We start from the raw sequence: 12,056 nt of genomic DNA, 5'->3' as shown, positions 1-12,056 counted from the left end.
GAAGGGGCTCTTACTGGTCTGGGGTTGCCGGCGAGGGGTTCATGGGTAGAAATACTTGCGGAGCAAGACGGAGTCTGGAAGGGGGACTAACGGAGAGAGGCGTGTGGAGAGGAGGGGACGCACAGAGAAGGGACCCAAGCCGGGTCTGCGTGGGGGCGGGGAAGTGTGTCGACGTCGACAGACAGCTTGGTATGCAAACGAGATGCAAAGCAGCAAGCAGATGAGTCCAGTGTTTTTTGGCATTCCGCTCGGGTCCAGAGCCTAGCGAAGCTGCGCTCCCATTCCTCCGGCCCAACTTCGTGACGGGGCCTGAGTTCTAGCCAGAGGGGCGGATCCGGGCCGTGGGAGCTACAGTTGTACCGGGCAGTTCGCCAGCTGGGTCAGGCGCTGCGGAGACCGTGGGTTGCTGGGAAAGAAGGAGCAGCGTAGGAGGGCCAGGGTGGGGTCAGGCCTGGGGCGTCCTTCCCTCCACTCTACCTCTGCACGATACTAAAGGGCCTCTGACCTCGTTACAGCCAGCAGGGAAGGGATCAGAACGGTGGCTCCCCTACGCTCCCGGGTTTTGTCTGCAAGGGAAACAGACTGGCTCGGTGGCTTTCCTCTAACCCCTGGTTTTGGCAAAGTCCAAAAATACTGCCAGAGGGACCCTGAGACTCTGCAACCACTCCACAGGCACTGCTGCAGCGTCCACTTGCTTCGCTTCCAGGGGTGCAACCTTCGCGAATTCCATTTCAGCACGCGGAGGGAGGCAGGAGAGGGACCTTTAAGGGGCGGGACCAGCGCTTCCTCAAGGCCGCCTCTTCTGATTGGACTCGGCGCTTTACCGAACAGGCTCGCGCCTCCGCCAACCGCTTTTACTTCTCCTTCCCGTGTCTTCCCTGGTGACCCCGGAAGTGGAAGTAAGCGCAGGTCGGCGGCAGCGGCGGGCACGGAAGGCGGAAGCAGAGCGTGAGCGGGAGGCGGAGCCGGGGGAGCTGCTCTCGTAGCTCCCCCTGGCCCTAGGCCCAGCTGCTCGAGGGGGAGGAGTTACCGCCGCTCTTAGGTACTTTACCTTCGTCCACCTAGCCCTGAGGGTTCGAGGGTTGTCTCTCTCTGGGACAAACTCAGACTCTGCCCTAGATTTTCCTTAAGGGCCGCTCCGTCCCCACCCTTTTCTGGCAGCTTGTGGTCCCCTTTCCGGTCCTTACTTTTTAACCAAGAGTGACCCCCAGGATCGCACCCTTTACGGCACCTCCCTTTTCCCTGGATTCATGGTTATAGCTTTCTGGTGAAAGAGAAAAGTAAGGGGGGTGGGGGGAGGGAGCAGGTTGTCGTATTGGCTTTATTGCTGGGGTAATGAATGCGCCAGAAGAACTCGGTGCATTCAGTGTATCCTTAATTTAAGATTATCTAACCTCTTTCTTGGGCCTATCCTTGATCATCTCCACCTTGATACCTCTGTTACAGGTATCAGAATTTACCATGATGGCTGTGACCTAATATCCTCAGGAAGCCCCGGGGTCATGGCCCAGAAGCACCCCGGAGAAAGAGGGTTGTGTGGAGCCCACCACAGTGGTGGTGCCTCCCTCAGGACTCTAGGACCCTCTGTGGACCCTGAAATACTTTCATTCTCAGGACTCAGGGACTCAGCCGGGCCTGCTCCTAATGGTGCCCGCTGCCTCACAGAGCACTCTAGTCCTAAGTACACACAGCCCCCAAATCCAGCTCACTGGTCGGATCCAAGCCATGGCCCCCCAAGGGGTCCAGGACCCCCTAGGAATGGAGAGGACCCTGATCAGAGTGAGGCATCTTCAGAAGAAGAGTCAGGAGTGGACCAGGAACTCTCAAAAGAGAATGAGGCTGGGTACCAGGAGGATGGGAACCCTTCCTTTCTTTCCATTCCATCTGCTTGTGACTGCCAGGGAATCCCTGGAATTCCTGAAGGGCCTTATTCTCAGGGAGGAGATAGCTCTTCTAGCAACTTTTGCCACCATTGTACCACTCCAGCTTTGGGGGAAGATGAAGAGTTGGAAGAGGAATATGATGATGAGGAACCTCTTAAGTTCCCCAGTGATTTTTCACGTGTGCCCAGTGGAAAGAAACCTCCACCGAGGAGACAGCGGCACCGCATTCCAGCCAAGGAGGATACTCGGGAGGGTGGACGCAGAGATCCTAGGTCCCCTGGTCGACATCGGCTCGGTCGGAAACGGAGTCAGGCAGATAAGCGCAGAGGACTGGGATTGTGGGGAGCAGAGGAACTGTGTCAGCTTGGACAGGCAGGCTTCTGGTGGCTGATCGAACTGCTGGTATTAGTGGGGGAGTACGTGGAAACTTGTGGCCATCTCATCTATGCATGCAGGCAGCTGAAAGGCAGTGATCTGGACCTTTTTCGTGTTTGGGTGGGCGTCTGGGCAGGGCGGCTGGGGGGCTGGGCCCAGGTGATGTTCCAGTTTCTGAGCCAGGCGTTTTCCTGTGGGACAGGGCTGTTCATCCGTTTTCTTAGACTATTGGGTGCTTTGCTGCTCTGGGTTCTGGCCCTTTTGTTGGGCTGTCTACAGTTGGGCTGGTGGTTTCTGGTAGGACTGGGTGACCGATTAGGCTGGAGGGGTAAAGCTACATGGCTCTTCTCTTGGCTAGCTTCTCCCACCTGGCAGCGGTGCCTGATTCTGCTGAGAGATAGCAGGCCATGGCAGCAGCTGGTAAGAATGGTTCAGTGGGGTTGGCTGGAGTTGCCTTGGGTCAAGCAGAGGACTGATAGGCAGGGGAATGCACCTGTAGCTAGTGGTCGCTACTGCCAGCCTGAAGAGGAAGTGGCTCGACTCTTGACCATGGCTGGGGTTCCTGAGGATGAGCTAAACCCTTTCCATGTGTTGGGAGTTGAAGCCACAGCATCAGATGTTGAGCTGAAGAAGGCCTATAGGCAGCTGGCAGTGATGGTGAGTACCCTTCCTCTCTACTTCCTGTTTTTTATTTCCTATATTTTACTTTATTTCCTGTTACAATTTTAGGGAGAGTAGAGTAAAGGGAGGGCAGTGTAGAAAGTCATCTTGAAGCTGAACAGTATCTTTGATTCTTAGAAAAGAATCAACAAGACTTTTCTACCTTTACTCTATTATCTGACTTTTCCTTTATTTTACGTTTGTCAAGAGAGCCTTTCTCTCTCCTCTCTCTCAGTCTCTTTTTAAATTTTTTGGCTGCACCCATGGCTTGTGCAAGTTCCTGGGCCAGGGATCAAACCCACGCTGACCTGAGACACTGCAGTGATAATGCCAAATCCTTAAACTGTTGGGCTACAAGAAAATTCCCATGAGATTCTTTTTTTTTTTTTTTGCTTTTTAGGGCCACACCCGAGGCAAATGGAAGTTCCCAAGCCAGGGGTGGAATCAGAGCTACAGCTGCTGGCCCACACCATAGCCACAGCAACGCAGGATCCAAGCCATGTGTCTGTGACCCACACCACAGCTCATGGCAACACTGGATCCCCCGACCCACTGAGCGAGGCCAGGCACTGAACCCGAATCCTCATGGATACTAGTCGGATTCGTTTCTGCTGAGCCACAACTGGAATTCTGAAATACTTTTTCTTTTCTTTTTTTTTTTTTTTGTCTTTTTAGGGCCGCCCTCACCAGCATATGGAGGTTCCCAGGCTAGGGGTCGAATCGGAGCTGTAGCTGCTGGCCTACGCCACAGCCACAGCCACTCGGGATCCAAGCCACGTCTGCTACCTACACCACAGCTCACAGCAATGCCAGATCCTTAACCCACTGAGCGACGTCAGGGATTGAACCTGCAACCTCATGGTTCCTAGTCGGGTTCGTTAACCACTGAGCCACTACAGGAACTCCGGAGATTCTTTTTCTTAAAGAAGATAAATGAACCTGGTTTATTAGAGTGTTGGATTCATCTCCTCTGGAATATCTAGCTGAAATCCCGCTGAATAGGGTGAAGAGACCTAGTCAGAAAGCCTGTCTTTTACTCTCTCCTGAATAAATGAAGGGTCTCGTTTGGTTGGTTGGTTTTCTCTTATTTTGGCTGCCCCAAGGTATATGGAGTTTCCTGGCCAGGGATCAATCTGAGCTGCAGTTGTGACCTGCAGCTGCAGCAGCGCCAGATCCATTAACCCACTGTGCCAGGCTTGGGGTTGAACCTGTGTCCTGGTGCTGTAGAGGTGCCACCAATCCCGTTGTGCCACAGCAGGAACTGCAAGGTGTTTTGTTTTTTGTTTTTTGAACACAGGGAAATCCAATTATCTGTCGCAGTGAGGCAGGTGTGGACTAGTGTGGGAAGGTTTGGGGAGTACATGTGATTATTCTAGGAACAGGTGAAAGAAAACAAGCTATTTCAAGACCAACCCTGAGTGGGAAAGGGAAGGAGAATGGGATGTAAATCGCAGAGAGGCATGTGCATATGTATGTCATACGTGAAACTATGGTTGGTTGTTTGGTTTTTTTTTGGTAAGGCATGGTGTAGGTAGGAGTTTTTCTTATATACTTGAGGAAAATGGCTTACTACAAGCATGCAATAAAATTGCCTTTTTTTTTTTTTGGTCTTTTTGCCATTTCTTGGGCCACTTCCGCGGCATATGGAGATTCCCAGGCTAGGGGTCGAATCAGAGCTGTAGCCACCGGCCTACACCAGAGCCACAGCAACGCGGGATCTGAGCCGCATCTGCAACCTACACCACAGCTCACGGCAACGCTGGATCGTTAACCCACTGAGCAAGGGCAGGGATCGAACCCACAACCTCATGGTTCCTAGTCGGATTCGTTAACCACTGTGCCACGACGGGAACTCCAAAATTGCTTTTAAAGTGGATGTGAGGTTGCTATTTTTAGATATGATTGTTGCTGCTATTTCTGTGCAAGTAAAACTGTATTATATGTGCATAAATTGCATTGGAGGCCTAGTTGAGTGTATGGAGCTAGACTGGTAAAATATATAACAGTGTGCAAATTATCTCAGAGGTTTCATGACACCAAAGAGAAATGGGCAACCAAAGTTTCCATTAACCATTCAGGCCTGTAAATTATCAGGAGAGTTATACTAATTTAGTTTGGGGGGAAATGGATGCCCCTCAGTGGATAGCCTGGGATATTCTGAGAGTAGGGCACAGTGTTCACACTCAAATTGTTACTAATGGTAGAGCTTTTTTTTCACCTTCATGTCTTTTAGCAGACATCTTCTGTTGGGGAATATCATTCAAAAATTCTCCCTTTTTAACTTACTTTCTTGAGTAGAGATGTGGTAAAGCTCCCCACATCACAAAGTTCTTCCCCTTGTTCTGGGCCGCAATGTCTGTGGGCTTCTTTTATCCAACCTCTCACTGCCCTTATTAGGCCCTAAAGTAACCATGACCTACATTCTATAATCTTGGGACTATGGGAGATTTAACAGCAGTTTATTTGGTCTCAGTCAAGAGGCTTGCCTTTTTTTTTTTTGTCTTTTTGTCTTTTTTAGGGCTTCACCGGCGGCACATGGAGGTTCCCAGGCTAGGGGTCTAATCGGAGCTACAGCCGCCAGCCTACGCCAGAGCCACAGCAACGCCAGATCCGAGCCATGTCTTCGACCTACACCACAGCTCATGGCAATGCTGGATCCTTAACCCACTGAGCGAGGCCAGGGATCGAACCTGCAACCTCATGGTTCCTAGTTGGGTTCTTTTCCGCTGCACCATGACGGGACCTTCAAGAGGCCAGCCTTTATCTCTGTTTTTGGTGAATGAGGATGGGAACAATCAGGAAGCTGTAGGAAGTGAGGATATTATTTGTCTTGGAGAAAAGGCTGAAAAGTGGATAAAAAGCCTGTGCGGATCATGGTATGTTAATTTCACTTCTAGGACAGAAAAGCAAACTATTGTAGAAGTTTTGAGTAGATATGAGAATTTCCTTGTTAGAAAATAAAGCGTTTGAGGATTGTTGGAACTCTAAAAGTTATTGTTTTATGATGGACAATAAAGTTAACATGTGAGGGTTTAGTATGTGTGTGCCTGGTAGGGTGACCAACTGTCTCTGTTTGGGATTGTAAGTTTTCCTGAGACATGAAATTTCAGTGCTAAAACTGGAACAATCCCAGGCACACTGGGATGGTGGATCACCACAGTGCCAGATTCTGTGCCATTTGTTTCATATGTTCTTATTGAATACTCGCAACAATCCATGATAGATAAAATATTCTAGGTCATATAGCTGATAGGTGTTAGAGCTGAGACATGAACCCAGATCTGTCTGCAGAGCCAGAGCAATTAGCCATTAAGCTATATTGACTCCTGAAAAGGGTGGTGAAAGAGAAACTTTGGCTATGAGGTTATTTTGACCCAAGATGGGGAGAAGGTTGGAAAGGATTTGTGATGAAATCTTTGTCTTGGTAGGTTCATCCTGACAAAAATCGTCATCCCCGGGCTGAGGAGGCCTTCAAGGTTTTGAGGGCAGCTTGGGACATTGTCAGCAACCCTGAAAGACGGAAGGAATATGAGATGTAAGTTGGAGATAGGAAATTGTCAGGTGGGGTAAATTAATAATCTTCAATAGCAGAGATCCCTGGACTTGTTGATGGGGGCTCACCGAGGCAGAGAGAACTGAGGTGGCTTGTCTTCCTAGCTGGCCCAGGGGCCTTAGGAGACCAATAGATCTGCCTCCTTTTGTCCCTCACTCAATACCCTCTGACTTAACAAAGCTTTTTTTCTTCTAGGAAACGAATGGCAGAGAATGAGCTGAGCCGGTCAGTGAATGAGTTTCTGTCCAAGCTGCAGGATGACCTTAAAGAGGCAATGAATACTATGATGTGCAGCCGATGCCAGGGAAAGCATAGGTATGAAATAAGGCAGGAGTAGGATAGCCACAGCTTAGGGAAGGGTAGCCAAAAACCTTCCTTGTATTAGTGGCAGTTGTGGGATACAGATGGTGAGTAAAAAGACCCCAAGGTTTCTTGCCATATTTTTCAAGAGACTGGGGATTTGAACTAGCAAGAAGAAAAAGGTAATGTTTCTGGCTTTAACACAGTAGAAGGGAAGTTCCCATTGTGGCTCAGTGGAAAAGAATCTGACTAGCATCCATAAGGACGCAGTTTGGTCCCTGGCCTCACTTAGTGGGTTAAAGATCCAGCATTGCCCTGAGCTGTGGTGTAGGTTGCAGACACAGCTAAGATCTGGCGTTGCTGTGGCTGTAGTGTAGGCGGGCAGCTGTAACTCTAATTGGACCCCTAGCCTGGGAATCTCCATATGTCACGGGTGCGGCCTTAAAAAGCAAAAAAAAAAAAAAAGACAGTAGAAGGTTGAGGGCAGGTTGTGTGTAGGCGTATGTAACAAGTGAGTGAATTTTAGATGTTGCAGCTATGTTTGTGAGTAAAGATGAGTCTATGGCAATGCCTCAGGTGTGCTTGACAAATTAAGGAACTGTCCTTTTTGTTGGGTTGCAGGAGGTTTGAAATGGACCGGGAACCTAAGAATGCCAGATACTGTGCTGAGTGTAAGAGGCTGCATCCCGCTGAGGAAGGAGACTTTTGGGCAGAGTCAAGCATGTTTGGCCTCAAGATCACCTACTTTGCACTGATGGATGGAAAGGTGTATGACATCACAGGTATACTTCTGTTCTCTAGAAGTATGGGCTCATATAACTTTAAAACTGTGGCATTTTTGGCTAATTATCTCTCATGCTTGCAGAGTGGGCTGGATGCCAGCGTGTGGGGATATCCCCAGATACTCACAGAGTCCCCTATCACATCTCATTTGGTTCGAGGATGCCAGGCACCAGTGGGCGTCAGAGGTAGGTGGTATATCTTTCAATGATCTATCCACGATTTTCTTTTTTTTGGCCACACCTATGGCACATGGAAGTTCCTGGGCCAGAGTTCAAAGCCATGTCACAGTGGTGACCAGAGCTGATGCAGTGACAATGCCAGATCTTTAACCTTTTACATCACAGGGAACTCTGAGTTCTGAATATGGTTCCAAATGACATGCTGGGAGTTGCTGCTGTGGCACAGTGGGAGCGCTCTGGAGCCCTTGGATATAAGTTCAGTTCCTGGCCTTGGCTTTGCCACAGCTGCAGTGTAGGTTGCAACCGTGGCTCAGATCTGATCCCTGGCCTGGGAACCTCATATGCCACGGGGCAACCGAGACCCCCCCCCCCAAAAAAAAAACTCAAATGACATGCTGTATAGAACATGTATGTCTGTCACCCTTTAAAGAGATTTGCTTGAAAACTGACTTAGTATATCTTTAAATAGGTAAGTTTGACTCCAGTATCCTCATCATGTCTTCTGTTTTCTTCTCAGAGCTACTCCTGATGCCCCTCCTGCTGACCTTCAAGATTTCCTGAGCCGGATCTTTCAAGTACCCCCAGGCCAGATGTCCAATGGGAACTTCTTTGCAGCGCCTCAACCAGGCTCTGGGGCCACTGCAGCCTCCAAGCCCAACAGCACAGTACCCAAGGGAGAAGCTAAACCGAAGCGGCGGAAGAAAGTGAGGAGGCCCTTCCAACGTTGACACCCTTCTCTTTCCTCAAATCAATGTCAGGGAGTCAAAAGGGCTGTGTACAGCACTGGATGGAGTTTGATTTGTTTATTTTTAAATATTTAAAAAAGGGAAAATTTTAAGCTCAAATTGTTCACTCAGTAATGGTAGGAAGCCCTGGAACCACTCTCCCTCCTCCACCAGCACCCAGGAACTGAATCTTGTCTTCTGACAATACCAAAGAAATAGGGGGTGGCTAGAGCAGAGAGCCTAGGGCCCGGACCTGGGCGGGACAGTATCTCCCATAGTAGTGTGGGAACTGGGTATTTCCCTGGGGTCTGTATGCCTTTGTCTTGTCTCTTGCTTCTACAGCAGACGACACTTTCCCCTCTTTTTTTTTAAGCTATGGAGTCTATCTTATTTCTGGATCCATTTCAGGAGGGAGCCCCCTCTTTGCCCCAGTATACTAGTAAAAAGAACAAGAAAGCATGTAATCCTGATTAGAGGAGATAGAGTTGAGAGAGTGGGGATGGTCACCGTGTGGGAAATCACCCAACTTTGTGCTTGTTGTTGCAGGAATGGCCAAAACTAATAATTTTTAAAAAGCAGATTCATGCCCTCTTCCCTTGGGTGAGGGGAAAGGATAAAGGGGCTCCCAGCAGCCCCCATATGATCCAAGGGTTTGTATTTTTTTAAGTTTGTTCATATTTGTATGTACATATCTATTTAAAGCCAGGGGATTATCTTTCTATAAATACATAACTGGCAACCTCTATCTTCCCTCTCTTCTTTGCCCATACAGCTGGAGCCCTTTTTTTCACTTAAGAACCTTTCCCTGCCTGTGTTAGCTGAGAGCAAAGGGCACCTCCTATTGGACCAAGGGAAAGGGGGTAAAAAAAATACCTTGGAGAAATTTTGTAGTTCAAGTTAGGTCATTGTTGCATCTTTCTTCCCTAGCCTTATGAAGACATCTCTCCACCCTTCCTGTGAACCAAACTGTAGCCATATATGAAAAAATTACCTTTATTAGAAGAAATACATAGCAAAACAGAGCTGGAAGGTAGTGGGAGTGGATGATATGGAAAAACAACGAAAAAGCTGCCCAAACATGGTTTCCTGCTGTGCAGGAGAGTGATTTGGCCCTTACCTCACCTGTCTTTCCTGATTCAAAGACATCCTGCTCCTAGCAGGGCTAGGCTCAGAGAACCCCATTTTCCAACAAAAACTTGGGAAAAGTTAGAGTTTCCAGTAGGAGTATGGGAAAGGTTGTATAGTTCTCAGGGTTTCAGGATACCAAAGACAGTTTGGAGAAAGGAGAGAAGTTACAACCCTTTGTTCCAATGTTCCCAGACCATCCCTCAGTATTTGTTGATGCCAAAGAGGCGAACCCCGTGGAATTGGGGCAACTTAGGCAGCAGTACGCTGAGCAATGAGACTGTATTGATGAGGAAGTGAGCAGCATCATACTTGGTGTAGAAGCTGGCCAGGAGGTAGCTGGGGAGAGAAGAAATAAGTTAAGTGAAGTTGGCCTTTCCTATCCATATTCAGGCCTTTCCAGCCACTTTATTTTAAATGATCAATTTTATTGCACATAGTCCTAGGATATCTGAAAATTTTCCAGCTATAACAATATTTACTTTGGGATCGGGGAGATAATCAGCAACTTTTATAAATTAGGTTGAGTTTGGTTTTTTTTTTGTCTTTTTGTCTTTTCTAGGGCCGCACCCGAGGCATATGGAGGTTCCCAGGCTAGGGGTCTAATTGGAGCTGTAGCCACTGGCCTACGCCAGAGCCACAGCAACACGGGATCCGAGCTGCATCTGTGACCTACACCACAGCTCACGGCAATGCTGGATCCTTGACCCACTGAGCAAAGTCAGGGATCGAACCTGCAACCTCATGGTTCCTAGTCGGATTCGTTTCCACCGTGCCACGACAGGAACTCCGTGTAGTCTGCTTCTTTTAAAGCTTCCCTGTGGGCCTTTGTACCAGACTCTTAAACCATCTCCCATATCTCCCCCTGGACTCACAGTACAATAGGAGAGATGCTGAGGAATTTGCGGGAAGAGGTAAATTGGAGCCCGTAGTCCATCTGTTCCCAGTGTGTAAGTAGCCGAGCCTTTCCTTGGTCGGGAGTCTCAAAGGGTGTCCCTTTCACCGTATGTAGGAAAACATACATAGCCTGGTAGGAGGAAGGGGTAAGTGTGAGGAGGGCAGAAAGTAGTCTTCAGCCCAAGAAGTATGCTAAGTTCCCCAAAGGAAGACAGAAATCCCAAATAACTGGTGATTTTGTTTTTGATTGGGAAAGGCGTAGAGTGGGTAAAAGGGCATGGTTTAGTGCTTACCAAGTTATGGATGACGTTGGTCAGGGTCCAGACAACAGGAATGCTGAAGAAGGGGATGCTGAGTAGAACCACATGCAGCAGTCCTACCAAGATGATGTAGGCCAGCCAGATGCCCCGACTATTCATCACTCGAGTGTTGGGGTTTACTTCGCTGTGTGCCACCCCCACATTCATCCTACCACAGTGGGGGATCAGGTAGGAGTCCAACTTAATCTCCTCTTAACGCTTCTGCGTCTGTTCCTCCAAGTTGCCTCCTAAAGAGCCAAAATCCCCTGGATTGTACTGGGGATGAAAGGACTTCCCCATCATGCACAAAGAAAAACTGAAGACTCGGGAGAAAAAATTTACAAGGCAAGAAGAGTCCTTTTTACATCTTAGAGACATAGTATGGTAAACTTTCTTCTGAGCCCTTTAAATGTAACTTGGAGTAAGCCCAGGCTTGGGGACGGGTATTACATTACTTTCCTTAAGCAGTTAATAAGGAACAATGAAGACATTACAGTACACCCAAAATTGTAAAAGAGTATCATGGAAAACAACCAAGGAACCACCATTAAGGAGGGATGGGAGGGTAAAGCTACTTTTTCTAATCTAATCTCTATCTTTTCCTCTGGGGCTCGCCCCGTCCTGTCACTCATGTCTTTGGCATGTAAGCAGGCGGCATCCCAATTCCTTCTTTCAAGTGTGGGGTGCTGCAAGAATGTGCCCAGAGCTTTGGCGCTGAATTAGGAAGAGACCTGAGCTGTTTCGAGAGATGGTCCCAACTCCAGGGGGAGCCCTGACGGTCTGAACTTGGCCCTTTAAAATCGTGCTAGCCGTAAAGTTGATGACGCCTGGTTAGCAAGCAGCTCTCTCCGCCCTCTACCTATAATTCCCTAAACTCCGGTATTGAACCCGCCCCTTGCTCCTCCCAGCTTTCTTCTTCGGCTCTCAGCGTAGTCTTCAGCACTCCACTGTCGGTCTGTAGTTCGCCGCCGCCACCCCACCCCCCACCCCCCGGCCTCCTTCTTCCTCCGCCTCCCACCATTTTTCCTTAGGACCCATTTCTAACTTCTCAGAACCCTTACCTGCCAGATTCAGAAGCCCGTCCGGCTCGGGGCGCTCTGCTTCTCCCTCCTACACCTGCGGTCTCCAGGAAGCAGCCGCCCCGGCCATCTGCGCTCTCCCTATTGGTGGAGCAGAGTCAGCGCCGCTACCACCCATTGGCTGCCGGTCTGCCATACGGACTCACAATCGATCGCCATTTCCGTCTTTCGTAAAGTGCCAAACCCGCCCTACTCCCC

General features: G+C 49.0%; 2 protein-coding genes across 3 annotated transcripts; one reads left to right on the top strand and one right to left on the bottom strand.

Annotated features, from left to right (window-relative positions):
* Positions 1-207: 207 nt before the first annotated feature.
* DNAJC14 (DnaJ heat shock protein family (Hsp40) member C14) lies at positions 208-9,203 on the top strand. Its single transcript, XM_047786852.1, has 7 exons — positions 208-1,042; positions 1,447-2,915; positions 6,347-6,453; positions 6,667-6,786; positions 7,393-7,553; positions 7,637-7,739; positions 8,251-9,203. The coding sequence occupies exons 2-7, from the start codon at positions 1,503-1,505 to the stop codon at positions 8,459-8,461; spliced, it is 2,115 nt and encodes a 704-aa protein (XP_047642808.1). The 5' UTR covers positions 208-1,042; positions 1,447-1,502; the 3' UTR covers positions 8,462-9,203.
* A 234-nt stretch (positions 9,204-9,437) lies between these two features.
* Positions 9,438-11,985, bottom strand: ORMDL2 (ORMDL sphingolipid biosynthesis regulator 2). 2 transcript variants are annotated; one of them, XM_047786858.1, is made up of 4 exons: positions 11,841-11,985; positions 10,774-11,027; positions 10,459-10,610; positions 9,438-9,922 (listed from the first exon to the last, which is right to left on the bottom strand). In XM_047786858.1, exons 2-4 carry the CDS (start codon positions 10,945-10,947, stop codon positions 9,787-9,789), a joined length of 462 nt encoding a protein of 153 aa, XP_047642814.1. In that variant the 5' UTR covers positions 10,948-11,027; positions 11,841-11,985; the 3' UTR covers positions 9,438-9,786. The 2 variants fall into 2 exon arrangements, with proteins under 2 accessions (XP_047642814.1, XP_047642815.1); XM_047786859.1 differs by having other exon boundaries at positions 10,774-10,948; positions 11,841-11,912.
* Positions 11,986-12,056: the final 71 nt, after the last annotated feature.

Source organism: Phacochoerus africanus, chromosome 7, assembly GCF_016906955.1.
Source record: "Phacochoerus africanus isolate WHEZ1 chromosome 7, ROS_Pafr_v1, whole genome shotgun sequence".
Lineage (NCBI taxonomy): Eukaryota > Metazoa > Chordata > Mammalia > Artiodactyla > Suidae > Phacochoerus > Phacochoerus africanus.
This window is presented reverse-complemented; position numbering and strand designations above follow the sequence as displayed.

Coding starts and splice junctions, on each gene's coding strand:
- DNAJC14 (XM_047786852.1), top strand. CDS start 1,503: ATGGCCCAGAAGCACCCCGGAGAAAGAGGGTTGTGTGGAGCCCACCAC. Junction 2,916..6,346: donor ATAGGCAGCTGGCAGTGATG/GTGAGTACCCTT, acceptor TTGTCTTGGTAG/GTTCATCCTGACAAAAATCG. Junction 7,740..8,250: donor GGCACCAGTGGGCGTCAGAG/GTAGGTGGTATA, acceptor TTTTCTTCTCAG/AGCTACTCCTGATGCCCCTC.
- ORMDL2 (XM_047786858.1), bottom strand. CDS start 10,947: ATGAATGTGGGGGTGGCACACAGCGAAGTAAACCCCAACACTCGAGTG. Junction 10,611..10,773: donor CCAACGTCATCCATAACTTG/GTAAGCACTAAA, acceptor TCCTCCTACCAG/GCTATGTATGTTTTCCTACA. Junction 9,923..10,458: donor AGCATCTCTCCTATTGTACT/GTGAGTCCAGGG, acceptor TTCTCTCCCCAG/CTACCTCCTGGCCAGCTTCT.